Source organism: Salmo trutta, chromosome 15 (assembly GCF_901001165.1).
Source record: "Salmo trutta chromosome 15, fSalTru1.1, whole genome shotgun sequence".
Taxonomy (NCBI): domain Eukaryota; kingdom Metazoa; phylum Chordata; class Actinopteri; order Salmoniformes; family Salmonidae; genus Salmo; species Salmo trutta.
Window position 1 is genome coordinate 37,078,121 of NC_042971.1, and position 15,280 is coordinate 37,093,400.

The 15,280-nt window shown below is 46.9% G+C and overlaps 1 protein-coding gene across 4 annotated transcripts in view; it reads left to right on the forward strand.

Moving 5' to 3' along the window:
• Nucleotides 1-15,280, forward strand: part of LOC115148920 (Down syndrome cell adhesion molecule homolog) — a 135,303-nt gene that overhangs the window by 16,677 nt on the left and 103,346 nt on the right. For 3 of the 4 annotated variants that reach the window (XM_029691232.1, XM_029691234.1, XM_029691233.1), the window contains exons 2-3: nucleotides 11,745-12,062; nucleotides 12,639-12,788. The exons of the other annotated variant lie outside the window; for it this stretch is intronic. In XM_029691232.1, the coding sequence (XP_029547092.1) occupies nucleotides 11,745-12,062; nucleotides 12,639-12,788 (468 nt within the window). The remainder of the gene's footprint in view (nucleotides 1-11,744; nucleotides 12,063-12,638; nucleotides 12,789-15,280) is intronic. 4 annotated transcript variants of the gene reach the window in all.

Sequence of the window (15,280 nt, forward strand, 5' to 3'; positions counted from 1 at the left end):
AGTACGTGTGAGGGTGTGGGTAGAGTCTAGTGTGTGTGCATAGAGCAGTGCAAAGGAGTCGATGCAATAAATAATAAAGGGGGTCAATGTAAATATTCAGAGTAACAATTTGATTAACTGTTCAGCAGTCTTATGGCTTGGGGGTAGAACCTGTTCAGGTGCCTTTTGGTCCCAGACTTGGCACTCCGGTACCACTTGCCGTGTGGTAGCAGAGAAGACAGTTTATGGCCTGGGTGGCTGGAGTTTTTTATTTTTTTTAGGGCATTCCTCTGACACCGCCTGCTATAGAGGTCCTGGATAGCAAGGAGTTTGGCCCCAGGGATGTACTGGGCCATAACCACTAACCTCTATAGTGCCTTGCAGTCACATGACAAGCAGTTGTCATACCAGGCGGTGATGCAGCCAGTCAAGATGCTCTCAATGCTGCAGCTGTAGAACCTTTTAAGGATCTGAAGTGCCTCTGAAAAATCTTGTCAGACACCTGATGGGGAAGAGGCATTGTCGTTCCCTCTTCACGACTGTGGTGTGTTTGTACCATGATAGGTCCTTAGTGATGTGGACACAGAGGAACTTGAAGCTCTCTACCTGCTCCACTACAGCCCTGTCGATGTGACTGGGGGCATGTTCAGCCCTCCGTTTCCTGTAGTCCACGATCAGCTCCTTTGTCTTCCCACGTTGAGGGAGAGACTGTTGTCCTGGCACCACAAAGGGAAACTCAGCCGTGAGCTGCCCAGTGATGCAAGCCTTCCAGACGAGCTAAATGCCTTTTATGCTCGCTTCAAGGCAAGCAACACTGAAGCATGCATGAGAGCACCATCTGTTCCAGACGACTGTGTGATCACGCTCTCGGTAGCCGATATGAGCAAGACCTTTAAACAGGTCAACATTCACAAGGCCGCTGGGCCAGACGGATTACCAGGACGTGTACTCAGAGCATGTGCAGACATTTTCAACCTCTCCCTGACTGAGTCTGTAATACCTACATGTTTCAAGCAGATCACCATAGTCCCTGTGCCCAAGAAAGCGAACGTGCCTAAATGACTTCCGACCCGTAGCACTCAAGTCGATAGCGATGAAGTGCTTTGAAAGGCTGGTCATGACTCACATCAACACCATCATCTCAGAAATCCTAGACCCAGTCCAATTCGCATACTGCCCCAACAGATCCACAGATGATGTAATCTCAATCTCACTCCACACTGCCCTTTCCCACCTGGACAAAAGGAACACCTATGTGAGAATGCTGTTCATTGACTACAGCTTAGCATCCATCACCATAGTGCCCACAAAGCTCATCACTAAGCTTAGGACCCTGGGACTTAACACGTCCATCTGCATCTGGATCCTGGACTTCCTGATGGGCCACCCCCAGGTGGTAAGGTAAGGATAGGCCACAGTTGGTAAGGGTAGGTAACAACTCATCTGCCACTCTGATCCTCAACACTGGGGCCCCTCAGGGGTACGTGCTTAGTCCGCTCCTGTACTCCCTGTTCACCTACGACTGCATGGCCAGGCATGACTCCAGCACCATCATTAAGTTTGCTGATGACACAACAGTGGGAGGCCTGATCACCGACAACGATGAGACAGCCTATAGGGAGGAGATCAGAGACCTGGCAGTGTGGTGCCAGGACAACAACCTCTCCCTCAATGTGAGCAAGACAAAGGAGCTGATCATGGACTACAGAAGAAGGAGGGCCGAACAGGTCGAGAGTTTCAAGTTCCTTGGTGTCTACATCACCAACAACCTATCATGGTCCAAACACACCAAGACAGTTGTGAAGAGGGCACGACAACACCTTTTCCCTCTCAGGAGACTGAAAAGATTTGGCATGGGTCCCCAGATTCTCAAAAATGTGTACAACTACACCATCGAGAGCATCCTGACCGGTTGCATCACCTACTGGCCTGGCAACTGCTCGGAGTCTGACCGTAACGCACTACAGAGGGAAGTGCTTGCGGCCCAGTACATCACTGGGGTCAAGCTTCTTGCCATCCAGGACCTATATACTAGGCGGTGTCAGAGGAAGTCCCAAAAAATGGTCAAAGACTCCAATCACCCAAGTCATAGACTGATCTCTCTGCTACCGCACTGCAAGCGGTACCAGAGCCCAAGTCTAGGTCCAAAAGCCTCCTTAACAGCTTCTACACCCAAGCCTTAAGACCCCCCCACCCCTTTGATTTTACACTGCTGCTACTCGCTGTTTATTATCTATGCATAGTCACTTTATGACCTACCTACATGTACAAATTACCTCGACTAACCTGTACCCTCGCACATTGACTCAGTACCGGTACCCCCTGCATATAGCCTCGTCATTGTTATTTTATTGTGTTACTTTTTATTGAATTTTTTACTTTCGTTTATTTAGTAAATATTTTCTTTACTCTATTTCTTGAACTGCATTGTTGGTTAAGTGCTTGTAAGTAAGAATTTCACTGTAAGGCGCATGTGACAAATAAAAGTTGATTTGATGCAAACTCAACATAACATTGGCCAATAGCTTACATAACACGTTAATGATAACAAAGACACAAACATTAGCGCTTACAATCAACTTTCAAAACACCCCTGAAACGAGAGAAAACAACTAATGAGAGGCGCGCGATACCTGTGTGTCACGGTTGTCGTAAGAACTGGACCAAGGCGCAGCATACGTAGATTTCCACATCTTTATTCTCAAGTGAAACTTCAGCAAAACAAAACAATAAACGAACAAAACATGACTACGTGGTGCACATGCACAAACACAAAATAATATCCCACAAACACAGGTGGGAAAAAGGCTACCTAAATATGATCCCCAATTAGAGGCAACGATTACCAGCTGCCTCTAATTGGGAACCATACCAAGCACACCAACATAGAAATAAGAAAACTACCAAGGGCTCTCCATGGTCAGGGCGTGACACTGTGGGTAAAGCCACATGACTGGCGCACACCCAGCTAGCAAGCCAGTTGAGTTCAGCGGTGGTAAGTTGAACGGATCAGCAATACCAAACAAAGACAAAACAATGGTAAACAGACTGGCATTTCTGCTTTTACATAAGCCTAATACAGGGCATGCATGATGTTTGATGGGATTAGCGATAGCACAGGGTTAGCAAGCAATGTTTGTACCAAACAATCAGTCCATTTGTGTGGGGCACGGGCACATCATTCCTTATTATATACATTTCTAAAGGGAAATTAATGAATAGCCTAATTGTGGAGCATAAATGACATTCAAAACCTATAGTAGGCTATAGTAGTCTTTCAGACCAAAAGTGGACTAAAGTGTTGCAAATGCAGACAGACAGACAGACGGACGGACGGACGGACGGACAGACGGGCGGGCGGGCGGGCGGGCGGGCGGGCAGGCGGGCGGGTAGGCAGGCAGGCAGGCAGGCAGGCAGGCAGGTCTGTTGTCTTGCTCATGCTGATGGGTGTGTATTGATAGGATACACATTCATCTTTGATCTGTCTTTTTAAGTTTCCCACGGCCTGGTTTTGATCTTTCCCTGGCTGCTCTCCTCTCGTTATTATCAATAGATTCTCAGAAGTGGCGCTGCTACTCTGTAAAACAACTCTTTATACTTCAGTGATCTGACTGCTTTATTACTGCTGTTAATGAGATTATTATTCAGAGGTGTCGCATAAAACACACACAAATACCCTCTAGAACTTCACAGCCAGCCCCACCCAAACACACAGGGGCTGTTTCGGTAAACACTGTTGATTTAGCTCAATTTGACTTGGTCATTCAGTTAATACAGCTGAAGTCTTGGTCATAAGATACAGCTAAGTGCTTTATGATGTGTGTGGTTGTGGTAGGACTTTACATTACAGCACGGAATAAAGTGATGATAATGTGGTAATAATAAGATAAGTTTTAGCTTGTTAATTTACATACATTTCACATGGTCATTCAGCTATTACAGCTGAATATGGCTGGGTCATAGACCTTTCCTGCAGTCAAATGACAAAATAGCCCTCTAGTAGCCTCATGGGTGGAATGTTATTAATATTTTTCATAATTTCATAATGATTAAACATGTTGTTGTTTTTTACACAGAAAATCATTTTTTTCTATGTCAAACGGTTTTGTTATATTTCAGTCTTCCGTGATGTATATAACGTGTAATATTGGGCTGCAAACTCAAAATGTAATACATTTCAACTCTATATTTGACATGGTATAGGTGTCTTCTTTTTTCAAGCCCATAACCATGTGTGTGGGGTGTATACTTTTGTTTGAAAGTAGATTTGTTTAAGACTACCAAGAAACACTCTGCATGACCCTGATTTTGCCCACTGCAATAAAAGGTTAACAAAACAACTACAATTGCAGTACATACAAGTTCTCAGACTGTATTTAGGATGTAGGTAGATCGCCATCTTATCCACTGTCCTCTCCAGTAATTTGGGTTGCAAGTCAGTGTGGTATACATGGAGGTCCAAGAGAAGATAAGATATGGCATTTCAGCCAGGACGGGGAATAATGTGTACTCTACTCTCTGTGTGAGAGAGATGCACTGCCTTGTTATTTGTTGTTTGCTTTCCTGCACCTGTGTCCCCCTGCTCTGTACAGGTTGAGCAAGCCTGGATGTGAGAGACAGGGTCACTTGACCATGAAGGAGGGCTGAAGGTTACAGAGGAACTGGAAGGAGAGGAGGAGAGAGAGAAGGAAGGAAGAAGCAGAGAGAGAGAGATGATAACGAGAGAAGAGAAGATGAGAGGAGAGGAGAGAGAGCAGGATGGAGTGGAGATGAGAGAGACAGAGAGAAGAGGAAAAAAGGAGGAGTGTGAATTTGCTGGAAGAGAGCCAAACAGAGAGAGTGGGAGAATGCCCCTGACCTCTCTAGTGGCCTTTCTCCCTCTCTTTCTCTCTCTCTTTGCTAATAACTGCCTGCATGTTATTGTCTGAGTGCTTTCCATCTCTCTCTCCACTCTTCCTCACTGTTTTCCTTGACAAATGTTTTTTTCTCTATACAGTATCTCTCTGCTCTCCTCCATTGGGCTCTGGGCTCTGGAAGCACCTGCATGTGTCCGTCATGGCTTCACTGTCTTAAGGAATCAGCCGCCCAGAAACGGGGGCTACATTTTTCATGAGTGTGTTAAAAGGCGGATTGAGACAAAGGCACTCATGAGGCAGCCTCTCCCTTTTTCACCTTTCAAACACACTCAGAACTCAGCTTTGATGGCTCTTTGTTCACATTAAAAACCTGCAAAGCACAGAGGAGGCTGGCTTTATTCTCCCAACAATAGCTACAAACCTTTTGGGACCTGTATGTATTGACTGCCCTGACTGTGGTCCTGCTAAGAGGGGTCCATCCACTATAATGGCTGATGATGGAGCTGGTTGTATTTATATTTATGAGCGCTTACTTCAGGCTAACTCTTAGCATGTATTCATACTATGATGAGCCACCTGCAGCTGCTTAGCTGGGCTGAGAGCTATTGATCTGTGTGTTAACCATAGGGGTAAATACAATGAGGACACACACACACTTCAGGACTGATGCAGAGGCAGAGAATGGGTGTGGCGCCGGACCCTCTGGTCCATGGCTGTGTTGTGAAACATGCAGTTACTACACTATGCTATTCAGGCCACTGATCAATCAGCCATGTGATACTTGGCTGTGTGTGTCTGTCTGTTAATGTTGGGGTCTCAAGATTTCCTGTTAGCCGATCAATATGGTGCAGAGCTAGACGTCCATAAGGATGGAGCACTCTTGCACTTCCCTTCCCCATTCCCTGCTTATGAAAGTCTCAATACAGTTCATGATCATATGATTTCGATAATAAACAGAAAGGACCCTGAATGATGACAACACCTGCAATTAAATGTTGAGCTCCCTCATGTCTGTAACTTTGAGGTACAAATATTAATCCTGTGCATTTGAGTATGTGTGAATGTGAATTGAGATCTGGTCCCAGGAATTCCCACAGTAAAAAAGCTGAAATTCACTACTTTCATTAATCTGCTTGTTCTGCCCTCATATTTAGCCTCACATTTAAGTGTTTTACAATTTTCTTTCCAGGACAACCAGGGCTACAAGGAGAACACAAAGTAGAGCACAAAAACAATTTGACATAAACACTTGCATTCATGAGTTTTATTGACAAACGTCAAGAAAAAAAATAAGGTCCACCAAGAAAAAAACAGATAAAAAAAATGCATTTATGTCACAGAATATGTCGTACTCTTCGGCGAATATGTCGTATTTAAGAGAGAAGGACCAAGGCGCAGCGGAAGTGTGGATACTCATGTTTTTAATGTTGAAAACAAAAGGAGTAGAGCATCCACTGAAAACCAATAAACAAAACAATGAACGGTACTCACAATGTGACGGTGTGGCAGGCTATACCAAACACAGCAGTGCTCACAACAATTCCCCACAACCCCAAAGACAAACACACACACCTATATAGGACTTCCAATCAAAGGCAACTATACACACCTGCCTTCAATTGGAAGTCCCAATCATCCACCATTAAACAAACACAAACCACCTGCCACATCCTGACCTAGACTAAGCAATATGCCCTCTGCTGGTCAGGACGTGACAGTACCCCCCTCTCAAGGTGCAGACTCCGGGATGCACCTAAAAAAGAAAAACACAAGAAAATCCCCAATACCCCAACAAAACCAACAAACAATACCCCCTAAACAAAAAGGGAGGGAAGGGAGGGTGGCTGCCGTCACCGACGGCACTGTGCTACACCCTCCCTCCCCAACCCACCTATCCTGGAGGTGGCTCAGGTGCTGGCCGTTCCAGGCAGTCGGGGCAGTCCGGCCAGTCTGGCGGCTCGGGACAGTCGGGGCAGTCTGGCAGCTCGGGACAGTCGGGGCAGTCTGGCAGCTCGGGACAGTCGGGGCAGTCTGGCAGCTCGGGGCGGTCTGGGCAGTCTGGCCACTCCGGCAGGTCAGGGCAGTCTGGCCACTCCGGCAGGTCAGGGCAGTCTGGCCACTCCGGCAGGTCAGGGCAGTCTGGCCACTCCGGCAGGTCAGGGCAGTCTGGCCACTCCGGCAGGTCAGGGCAGTCTGGCCACTCCGGCAGGTCAGGGCAGTCTGGCCACTCCGGCAGGTCAGGGCAGTCTGGCCACTCCGGCAGGTCAGGGCAGTCTGGCCACTCCGGCAGTTCAGCGCAGTCTGGCCACTCCGGCAGTTCAGCGCAGTCTGGCCACTCCGGCAGTTCAGCGCAGTCTGGCCACTCCGGCAGTTCAGCGCAGTCTGGCCACTCCGGCAGTTCAGGGCAGTCTGGCCACTCCGGCAGTTCAGGGCAGTCTGGCCACTCCGGCAGTTCAGGGCAGTCTGGCCACTCCGGCAGTTCAGGGCAGTCTGGCCACTCCGGCAGTTCAGGGCAGTCTGGCCACTCCGGCAGTTCAGGGCAGTCTGGCCACTCCGGCAGTTCAGCGCAGTCTGGCCACTCCGGCAGTTCAGCGCAGTCTGACCTCTCTGGCGACTGTTGACTGACGGGCAGCTCTGACGACTGTTGACTGGCGGGCAGCTCTGACGACTGTTGACTGGCGGGCAGCTCTGACGACTGTTGACTGGCGGGCAGCTCTAACGACTGTTGACTGGCGGGCAGCTCTGACGACTGTTGACTGGCGGGCAGCTCTGACGACTGTTGACTGGCGGGCAGCTCTGGTGATGGTTGACTGGCGGGCAGCTCTGGTGATGGTTGACTGGCGGGCAGCTCTGACGACTGTTGACTGGCGGGCAGCTCTGACGACTGTTGACTGGCGGGCAGCTCTGACGACTGTTGACTGGCGGGCAGCTCTGTCGACTGTTGACTGGCGGGCCGCACTGACGACTGTTGACTGACGAGGCTGGGTTCACGCACTTGAAGACTGGTGCGTGGTGCTGGTACTGGGCGTACCCGATTGTGACCACGCACCTCCATGCTAGTGCGGGGAGCTGGCCTGGGGCTCCATACTTGCCCCGCAACACTCCCCTTGTGCCCCCCCTAAAAAATTCTTGGGGGTGCCTCGGTCTCCCTTACCTCGCCAGCCTTCTTCCGCTGCTTGGTCCTTTGTAGGTGGGGAATTCTGTCACAGAATATGTCGTACTCTTCGGCGAATATGTCGTATTTAAGAGAGAAGGACCAAGGCGCAGCGGAAGTGTGGATACTCATGTTTTTAATGTTGAAAACAAAAGGAGTAGAGCATCCACTGAAAACCAATAAACAAAACAATGAACGGTACTCACAATGTGACGGTGTGGCAGGCTATACCAAACACAGCAGTGCTCACAACAATTCCCCACAACCCCAAAGACAAACACACACACCTATATAGGACTTCCAATCAAAGGCAACTATACACACCTGCCTTCAATTGGAAGTCCCAATCATCCACCATTAAACAAACACAAACCACCTGCCACATCCTGACCTAGACTAAGCAATATGCCCTCTGCTGGTCAGGACGTGACAATTTATAAGGCTGTAACTAGAGAAATAATTTGCTCAGTGGGAAATGAATATCCAACTAGTCAATGACAATTGTGTGGAGTGTTGAGTTTGTGACAGCAATCCAATGCAACAACAAAGAAGTCCGTAGCTTAAAAACACAATGTTTAAAATGGGTTGGAAGCACATGTTTCCGAGATGGCGTAGCAGTGGGATGTCTGTTTTGATTGTCTTGTCCCATTCCTTGTATATATCGTTTTTCTTCATATATATTTCGTATATATTTTTAATCTCAATTTCCATCTACGGAGTGAACATACTCTCCTGCAACCCGCCTCACCAATGTAGTATGGATCTGCTATTTTTTATACTTTAGAACCGGAACCCCCTTCAGAAGTTTGCCAGCTAACTAGCTACTAGCTAGTTGTCAGTTAGCCACTGCTAGCGGTCATCACCGTTAACTCGGACATCTGCCAGCCTGCACAGCGCGAAATCAACCCAGAGCATATCGGACTGCTTTTCTCTACCACATCTCCGGATTCCTACCGGATTCCTACCTCTGAACCTTTACTCCATCACAGCTAGCTAGCTACTATCCGAGTGGCTACTCCTGGCTAACGTTTCTGTCCCGAATCAAGCACCAGTTAGCCTGGAGCTAGCCTGGAGCTAGGCCCATCTCCCGGCTACCTGATGAGATCCATCAAATAATTCCTGGGCTTCAATACCTCTTTTGCCAATTGGCCTGGACCCTCTGCTGCTGACACGGAGCCCCGCCGATCCATCATGACTGGTCTGCCAATGTAACCGTCCGAGGGGGTTTCAAAAGGCTCTCCCGTTGCGACGTCCCCCTGAGGCTCTCCCGTTGCGACGTCCCCCTGAGGCTAGCCTGCTATCCCTGGCCTGCTAGCTGTCTGAATCGCCGTGCCTCCAGCTCGCCTAGCTACTCACTGGACCCTATGATCACTCGGCTACACATGCCTCTCCGTAATGTCAATTTGCCTTGTCTATTGCTGTTTTGGTTAGTACATTTTGTCTTATTTCACTGTAGAGCCTCCAGCACTGCTCAATATGCCTTAGCTAGCCCTTTTGTTCTACCCCCGGTGTCCACACCTGGCTTAAATGGTGCCTCTAGAGACAAAACCTCTCTCATCATCACTCAATGCCTAGGCTTACCTCCACTGTACTCACATCCTTGTCTGTACATTATGCCTTGAATCTATTCTTCCGTGCCCAGAAACCTGCTCCTTTTACTCTCTGTTCCGAACGCAATAGACAACAGTTCTTTTAGCCTTTAGCCGTACTCTTATCCAACTCCTCCTCTGTTCCTCTGGTGATGTAGAGGTTAACCCAGGCCCTGCAGCCCCCAGCATCACTCCCATTCCCCAGGCTCTCTCATTTGTTGACGTCTGTAACCGTAAAAGTATTGGTTTCATGCATGTTAACATTAGAAGCCTCCTCCCTAATCCACTGGCTTCCAGTTGAAGCTCGCATCCGCTACAAGTCCATGGTGCTTGCCTACGGGGCTGTGAGGGGAACGGCACCTCCGTACCTTCAGGCTCTGATCAGTCCCTACACCCAAAGAAGGGCACTGCGTTCATCCACCTCTGGCCTGCTCGCCTCCCTACCTCTGCGGAAGCACAGTTCCCGCTCAGCCCAGTCAAAACTGTTTGCTGCTCTGGCACCCCAATGGTGGAACAAGCTCCCTCACGACGCCAGGACAGCGGAGTCAATCACCACCTTCCGGAGACACCTGAAACCCCACCTCTTTAAGGAATACCTGGGATAGGATGAAGTAATCCTTCTACCCCCCCCCCAAAAAAAAGATATAGATGTACTATTGTAAAGTTGTTGTTCCACTGGATATCATAAGGTGAATGCACCAACTTGTAAGTCGCTCTGGATAAGAGCGTCTGCTAAATGACGTAAATGTAATGTAAATGTAATGTAAAATGTTTTATTCACTGCTTTAGCACACTCTGCCAACCCTGATGTCCTAGCCGTGTCTGAATCCTGGCTTAGAAAGGCCACCAAAAATCCTGAAATGTCCATCCCTAACTATAACATTTTCCGACAAGATAGAACTGCCAAAGGGGGCGGAGTTGCAATCTACTGCAGAGATAGCCTGCAGAGTTCTGTCATACTATCCAGGTCTGTGCCCAAACAATTTGAGCTTCTACTTCTAAAAATCCACCTTTCCAGAAACAAGTCTCTCACCATTGCCGCTTGTTATAGACCCAAACTGTTATAGACCTATATCCATCCTGCCCTGCCTTTCTAAAATCTTTGAAAGCCAAGTTAACAAACAGATCACCGACCATTTCGAATCCCACCGTACCTTCTCCACTATGGTTTCCGAGCTGGTCATGGGTGCACCTCAGCCACGCTCAAGGTCCTAAACGATATCATAACCGCCATCGATAAGAAACAATACTGTGCAGCTGTATTCATATATCAATGATGTCGCTCTTTCTGCCTATGCAGCACACCACACTACACTCTTAGAAAAAAGGGTTCCAAAAGGGTCCCATATGGGACAGCCCATAGGAGAACCCTTTTTTTCTAAGTGTGAAGCTCATAAAAGATTGGTGCAGTATTGGGTTGTAGGGGTGTGGTATGGTATGGTGGAGTAGCAGCATCCACCCACACACACAGCACGTTTCTTAGGGGGGTTGGTGGCTCAGCCCTCCATGAGCAGCCCTCTAGCCGCAGTTTCCCATGATGCACTGTGTTTGTAATCAGGTCTGGTGGTATGCTGGCCCTCCAAGTTCCTCTCCTCTCCCTCGGCTCCTCTGCAATAGTGAACAACTCTCCTTTCTCCAATCCTCACTGCAGTTAAAAACAGCACTTTGGCCATGTCGTCAGAGCACAAAACCATTATAGCACCACAGACCCAAAGGGTAGTACAACGTAAGAAACCTTAAAGATAAATGCATAGTGGAGTTCTGTCTATTCCAATACAAAAACTTGATTTAAAAGCTCTGCTGACTAGGCTTTCAGAGGTTTTATTTTAGAAAAATAGCACAATGGCCACCATTGTTAAGATGGAGACTGGTTCTTCTGGATCCTTCAAGCCATTCATTGATTGTTCTTTTTTTGTTTCAGTTTTTTTTCTAAAACAGAATGTTACATTGTAAAACAACCCTCATAAAAATACCCTTCAAAAAAGGATGAAAAATCATCCCTAAAAACATAAATGTGCTCAGTATTTTGTCTTCACATTGATTAGGATCAGGGATATAGTGGTACAAATCAAAGGTGGCTAAAGGCTGAACATTGGTCGAGAAGAAAACCTAAACACTATCAATGACTAACATTCCCCCCTATCCTCTCCTCTTTTTGCCTTGCAGTTTTCAGTGAAGATTTACGTTCCAGCTTATATTTTGTCAATGCATCTGTGCAAGAGGTAGTGTTTGCCAGCACCACAGGGACCTCGGTGCCCTGTCCCGCCGCGAGTGTGCCCCCCGCCTCGCTGCGCTGGTACCTGGCCACCGGAGAGGAGATCTACGATGTCCCCGGGATCCGCCACGTGCACCCAAATGGCACCCTTCAGATCTTCCACTTCAACCCCTCCAGCTTCAGCAACCTCATCCATGACAACACCTACTATTGCACAGCGGAGAACCCCTCAGGGAAAATCAGGAGCCAAGATGTCCATATTAAGGCTGGTGAGTTGTCTATCTAGTTGGTTTATGCCTATAGTTTACAGTAGGGTTGTTTATTTAGAGTATAGGGGCAATGCCAAGGCTGGAGTTGATTCCATTTCAGTTCAGTCAGTTTAAGAGGTGACCTGCAGAAACTGAAATTACCATAGACCATAAAGATACAATATAATACTGTTCTATTTAATCTTGTGCCCTGGACCATGTAGTGGTTAGTGGTCAGTGTGGTTCTGGAATGGACTGTTGATTACAGAGGTGGGAGTTAGGGCTGCAGACAGTATGGCTGTGAAGAAGTTGACCAGAAGGTTGTTGGTCACTAAGTGGGGGTATATTGCTTGGGTGACTAGTGACCACAAGCGAAACCTTCCAGCCGGAAATGTACAACGTGAACCACAGACATCACATTGGGTTGAGAGTGTGAGCAAAGCAGCGAATTAAGCAAAGGAACAAAATATATAGACTTACCAAATGTTTTGCCAAAACAGGAAAATAAAAGTCAATTCATTCATCAGTGTCATTTCTTGTGTAATTTCTTATGTTTTCCAACAAGAACATTTGTCCATATCCCCTCATCTCTTTCAGTTCTACGAGAGCCCTACACGGTCCGCGTGGAGGACCAGAAAGCCATGAGAGGCAATGTGGCGGTGTTCAAGTGCATTATCCCAGCCTCGGTGGAGGCCTACATCACTGTTGTGTCCTGGGAAAAAGACACAGTGTCAATCAACATCCAGAGTAAGTCTCTGCTCTCTAATCGCTACTGTGATGTATACAGAGAAATGTATGTAAAAAAACAACAACAAAAAACTGTCTGGTAAATGAGTATCACATTGCAAGAAAGGGAAGGCCATAGGTTTGAGATAGCGTTTTGACCCCAGGGATGTGTGCATGTGCTATGCACTGTCTGTCTGCAAGACCTTGGGAAGTCAGGTTAGACTAGTAGACTAGTGCCCATGCCCCTTGTCCCTGTTCCAGCCATCCAATCAGCCTGTTGCGTTGTCTTGTGTCCACGTCTGTCTGACCTCATGACAGACTGGCCCTATTTCCCTGCTGACCCGGGCTGGACGAGAGTCTTCCACGAGAGAAAGGAGGAGGGCATGGCAGCCCTGTGGTGTCACTTAGCCTCAGTGCTATTGACCTAGTTCTCTGGTGATGGGGGCCATTGCATGGTACGCGTTGCACGGTCTGATCATTCAAATTGCTTAAATGGGACACTCGTCTACTCGATTGTTTCCTAGACCCCGGGGGCAAATTCACTTTATGTGGGGCATTTAACAAACTCAATAGACAAAGCTAATGTCGTTTTGACTTTTGGACGGAGGGCAAATGCAGAGGTTTCTTTTTTGTTGATCTTTCACAATTTGTCTGCTGAGGCGAAAGCAACCATGTTGAAAGCTATATCAATCTCTTAATCGTCCATAAATGGATTTGCCGCGAGGACGTTTTGGAGCTGAGGGGATATGCGGTTATGGTTTATGGAATACATATGTTTCATAATGTCAAGTATTTTTTCCCCTAGACTTAATACTTGACTGTATTCTAAGACTTGTCATATGATCCATTTGATTTATGTACTGTAAGGACGCAATGCAATCATTTTCTTAAGCAAGTCTAAATGGGTATTTTTCCTTGCTGTCCTATGTGAACTTCACTATCAAAACAAAATGTTTACTTTGTGCTGTTAAAATCAAAATGTACACGCTGTCAGAAAGATGTAGCCGCCACCAAATCCAGTGCTCTTCTCCATGCTAAATAATAGATGACAGAAGTCTATGAATCCAGCAGCAAATAGTCTTTATTCATTTCTCAACACATGTACCCACTGTTCATTCTCCCCATCTTCATGGCTCACGCATAACAAGTGTAACTTAAGTAGTCTGCGTGTGTGAAAGAATGTGTGTGCGTGTCCATGTGTGCGTGCGTGTGTGTGTCTGCGTGCATGCGTGGTATCCATGTTGACTGATGGTTCTAGGCAGATGTCCAAGCCCTACTCTTGTTTTCTAGGAGCCGCCAAAGCCCACATTTTAAATGTTTAATGAGTAAAAAAATAGAAGAAAATATCAACACTTAGACTCGAAAAACTTCACAAAATAAAGTTTTTCTGTCTCTGGTAGTATGAATTATGGATGGTAGTATTTCTGTTGGAGAGGTGTACCATGAAGCAGGCAGCAGGCCCCATCTAACCATCCCTCTGTAAGTCTCACTGGGGTTAAGCCTACTTTAGGATGGGTTGCTGTGCAGAACCTAACAACGCACCACTCAAAGAGCTCCAGTGTCTGCAAGCGTGCAATGACGGTCTAATATGACCGTGAAAAATACACACAATCAAGAAGACAGTCACTAGAAGTTGCAGTGCAGTAAAGTGCATTGTCAATGTCAGTAGTCATAGGTAAACCCTGGAAATGGTTAGCTACTAGGCGTGCAGGCTTTTGTTGCAGCCCAGCACTGTCTTACAGTACACAACAGTACTGCTCTTCAGGACCTTGACTTGTTAAACCAGATGGTTAACGCAGGGCTGGAACAACAACCTGCACACCATATAGCTCTCCAGGCTCAGCATTGGTGACCACTGGTGAATGCAATTGATGTATCATTACACTGAACATTTGGCATTACATGGTTCAAAACAATATGGTAATATCATTTTAGATGGAAAGAAAAACTGGTAAAGTGATGATCGAGTGGCAGGAATTACAGCAATGATTTGAAGGAAAAAATTATGCCCATATCCCATTCATTTGTGTCTATAGCTACATGCTCCCCTCCTCTGATAAGCAGCTGATTGTCACTAAGATATGGGTGAAGATATGGCTGGGGATGAAGCAATGACACCCACACATGTATTTTTTCCGCTGCTCTGCCGCGTGGCTGGCTGCTACAGCATAATGCAGGAGGAATCCAGAGATGTATTGTTCTGCGTTCAAAGCTCTGAAATGTTTTCATTCCAATGGTGAAAGGTTCTAAGTACCTTGTATCTACAACTGTCCTATGGATTGGGTTCTTCCGGGAACCATTTTATGAATCCTCCTTCAGTCGGCTTCCCTTCGCAGTTTGTGAATAAGACTTAAGACAAGGGATATTATGAAATATGCCCAATAGTACCAAGCTCATCCTATAGCTACTATGCTGATGACACTAATGGTTGTATTTAACCAAAACCTCAAAATAGCTTGTCATGTTGAAAGAAAGTATGCGTGTTGCATTGATAGCCTCTGACAAAATCCCCA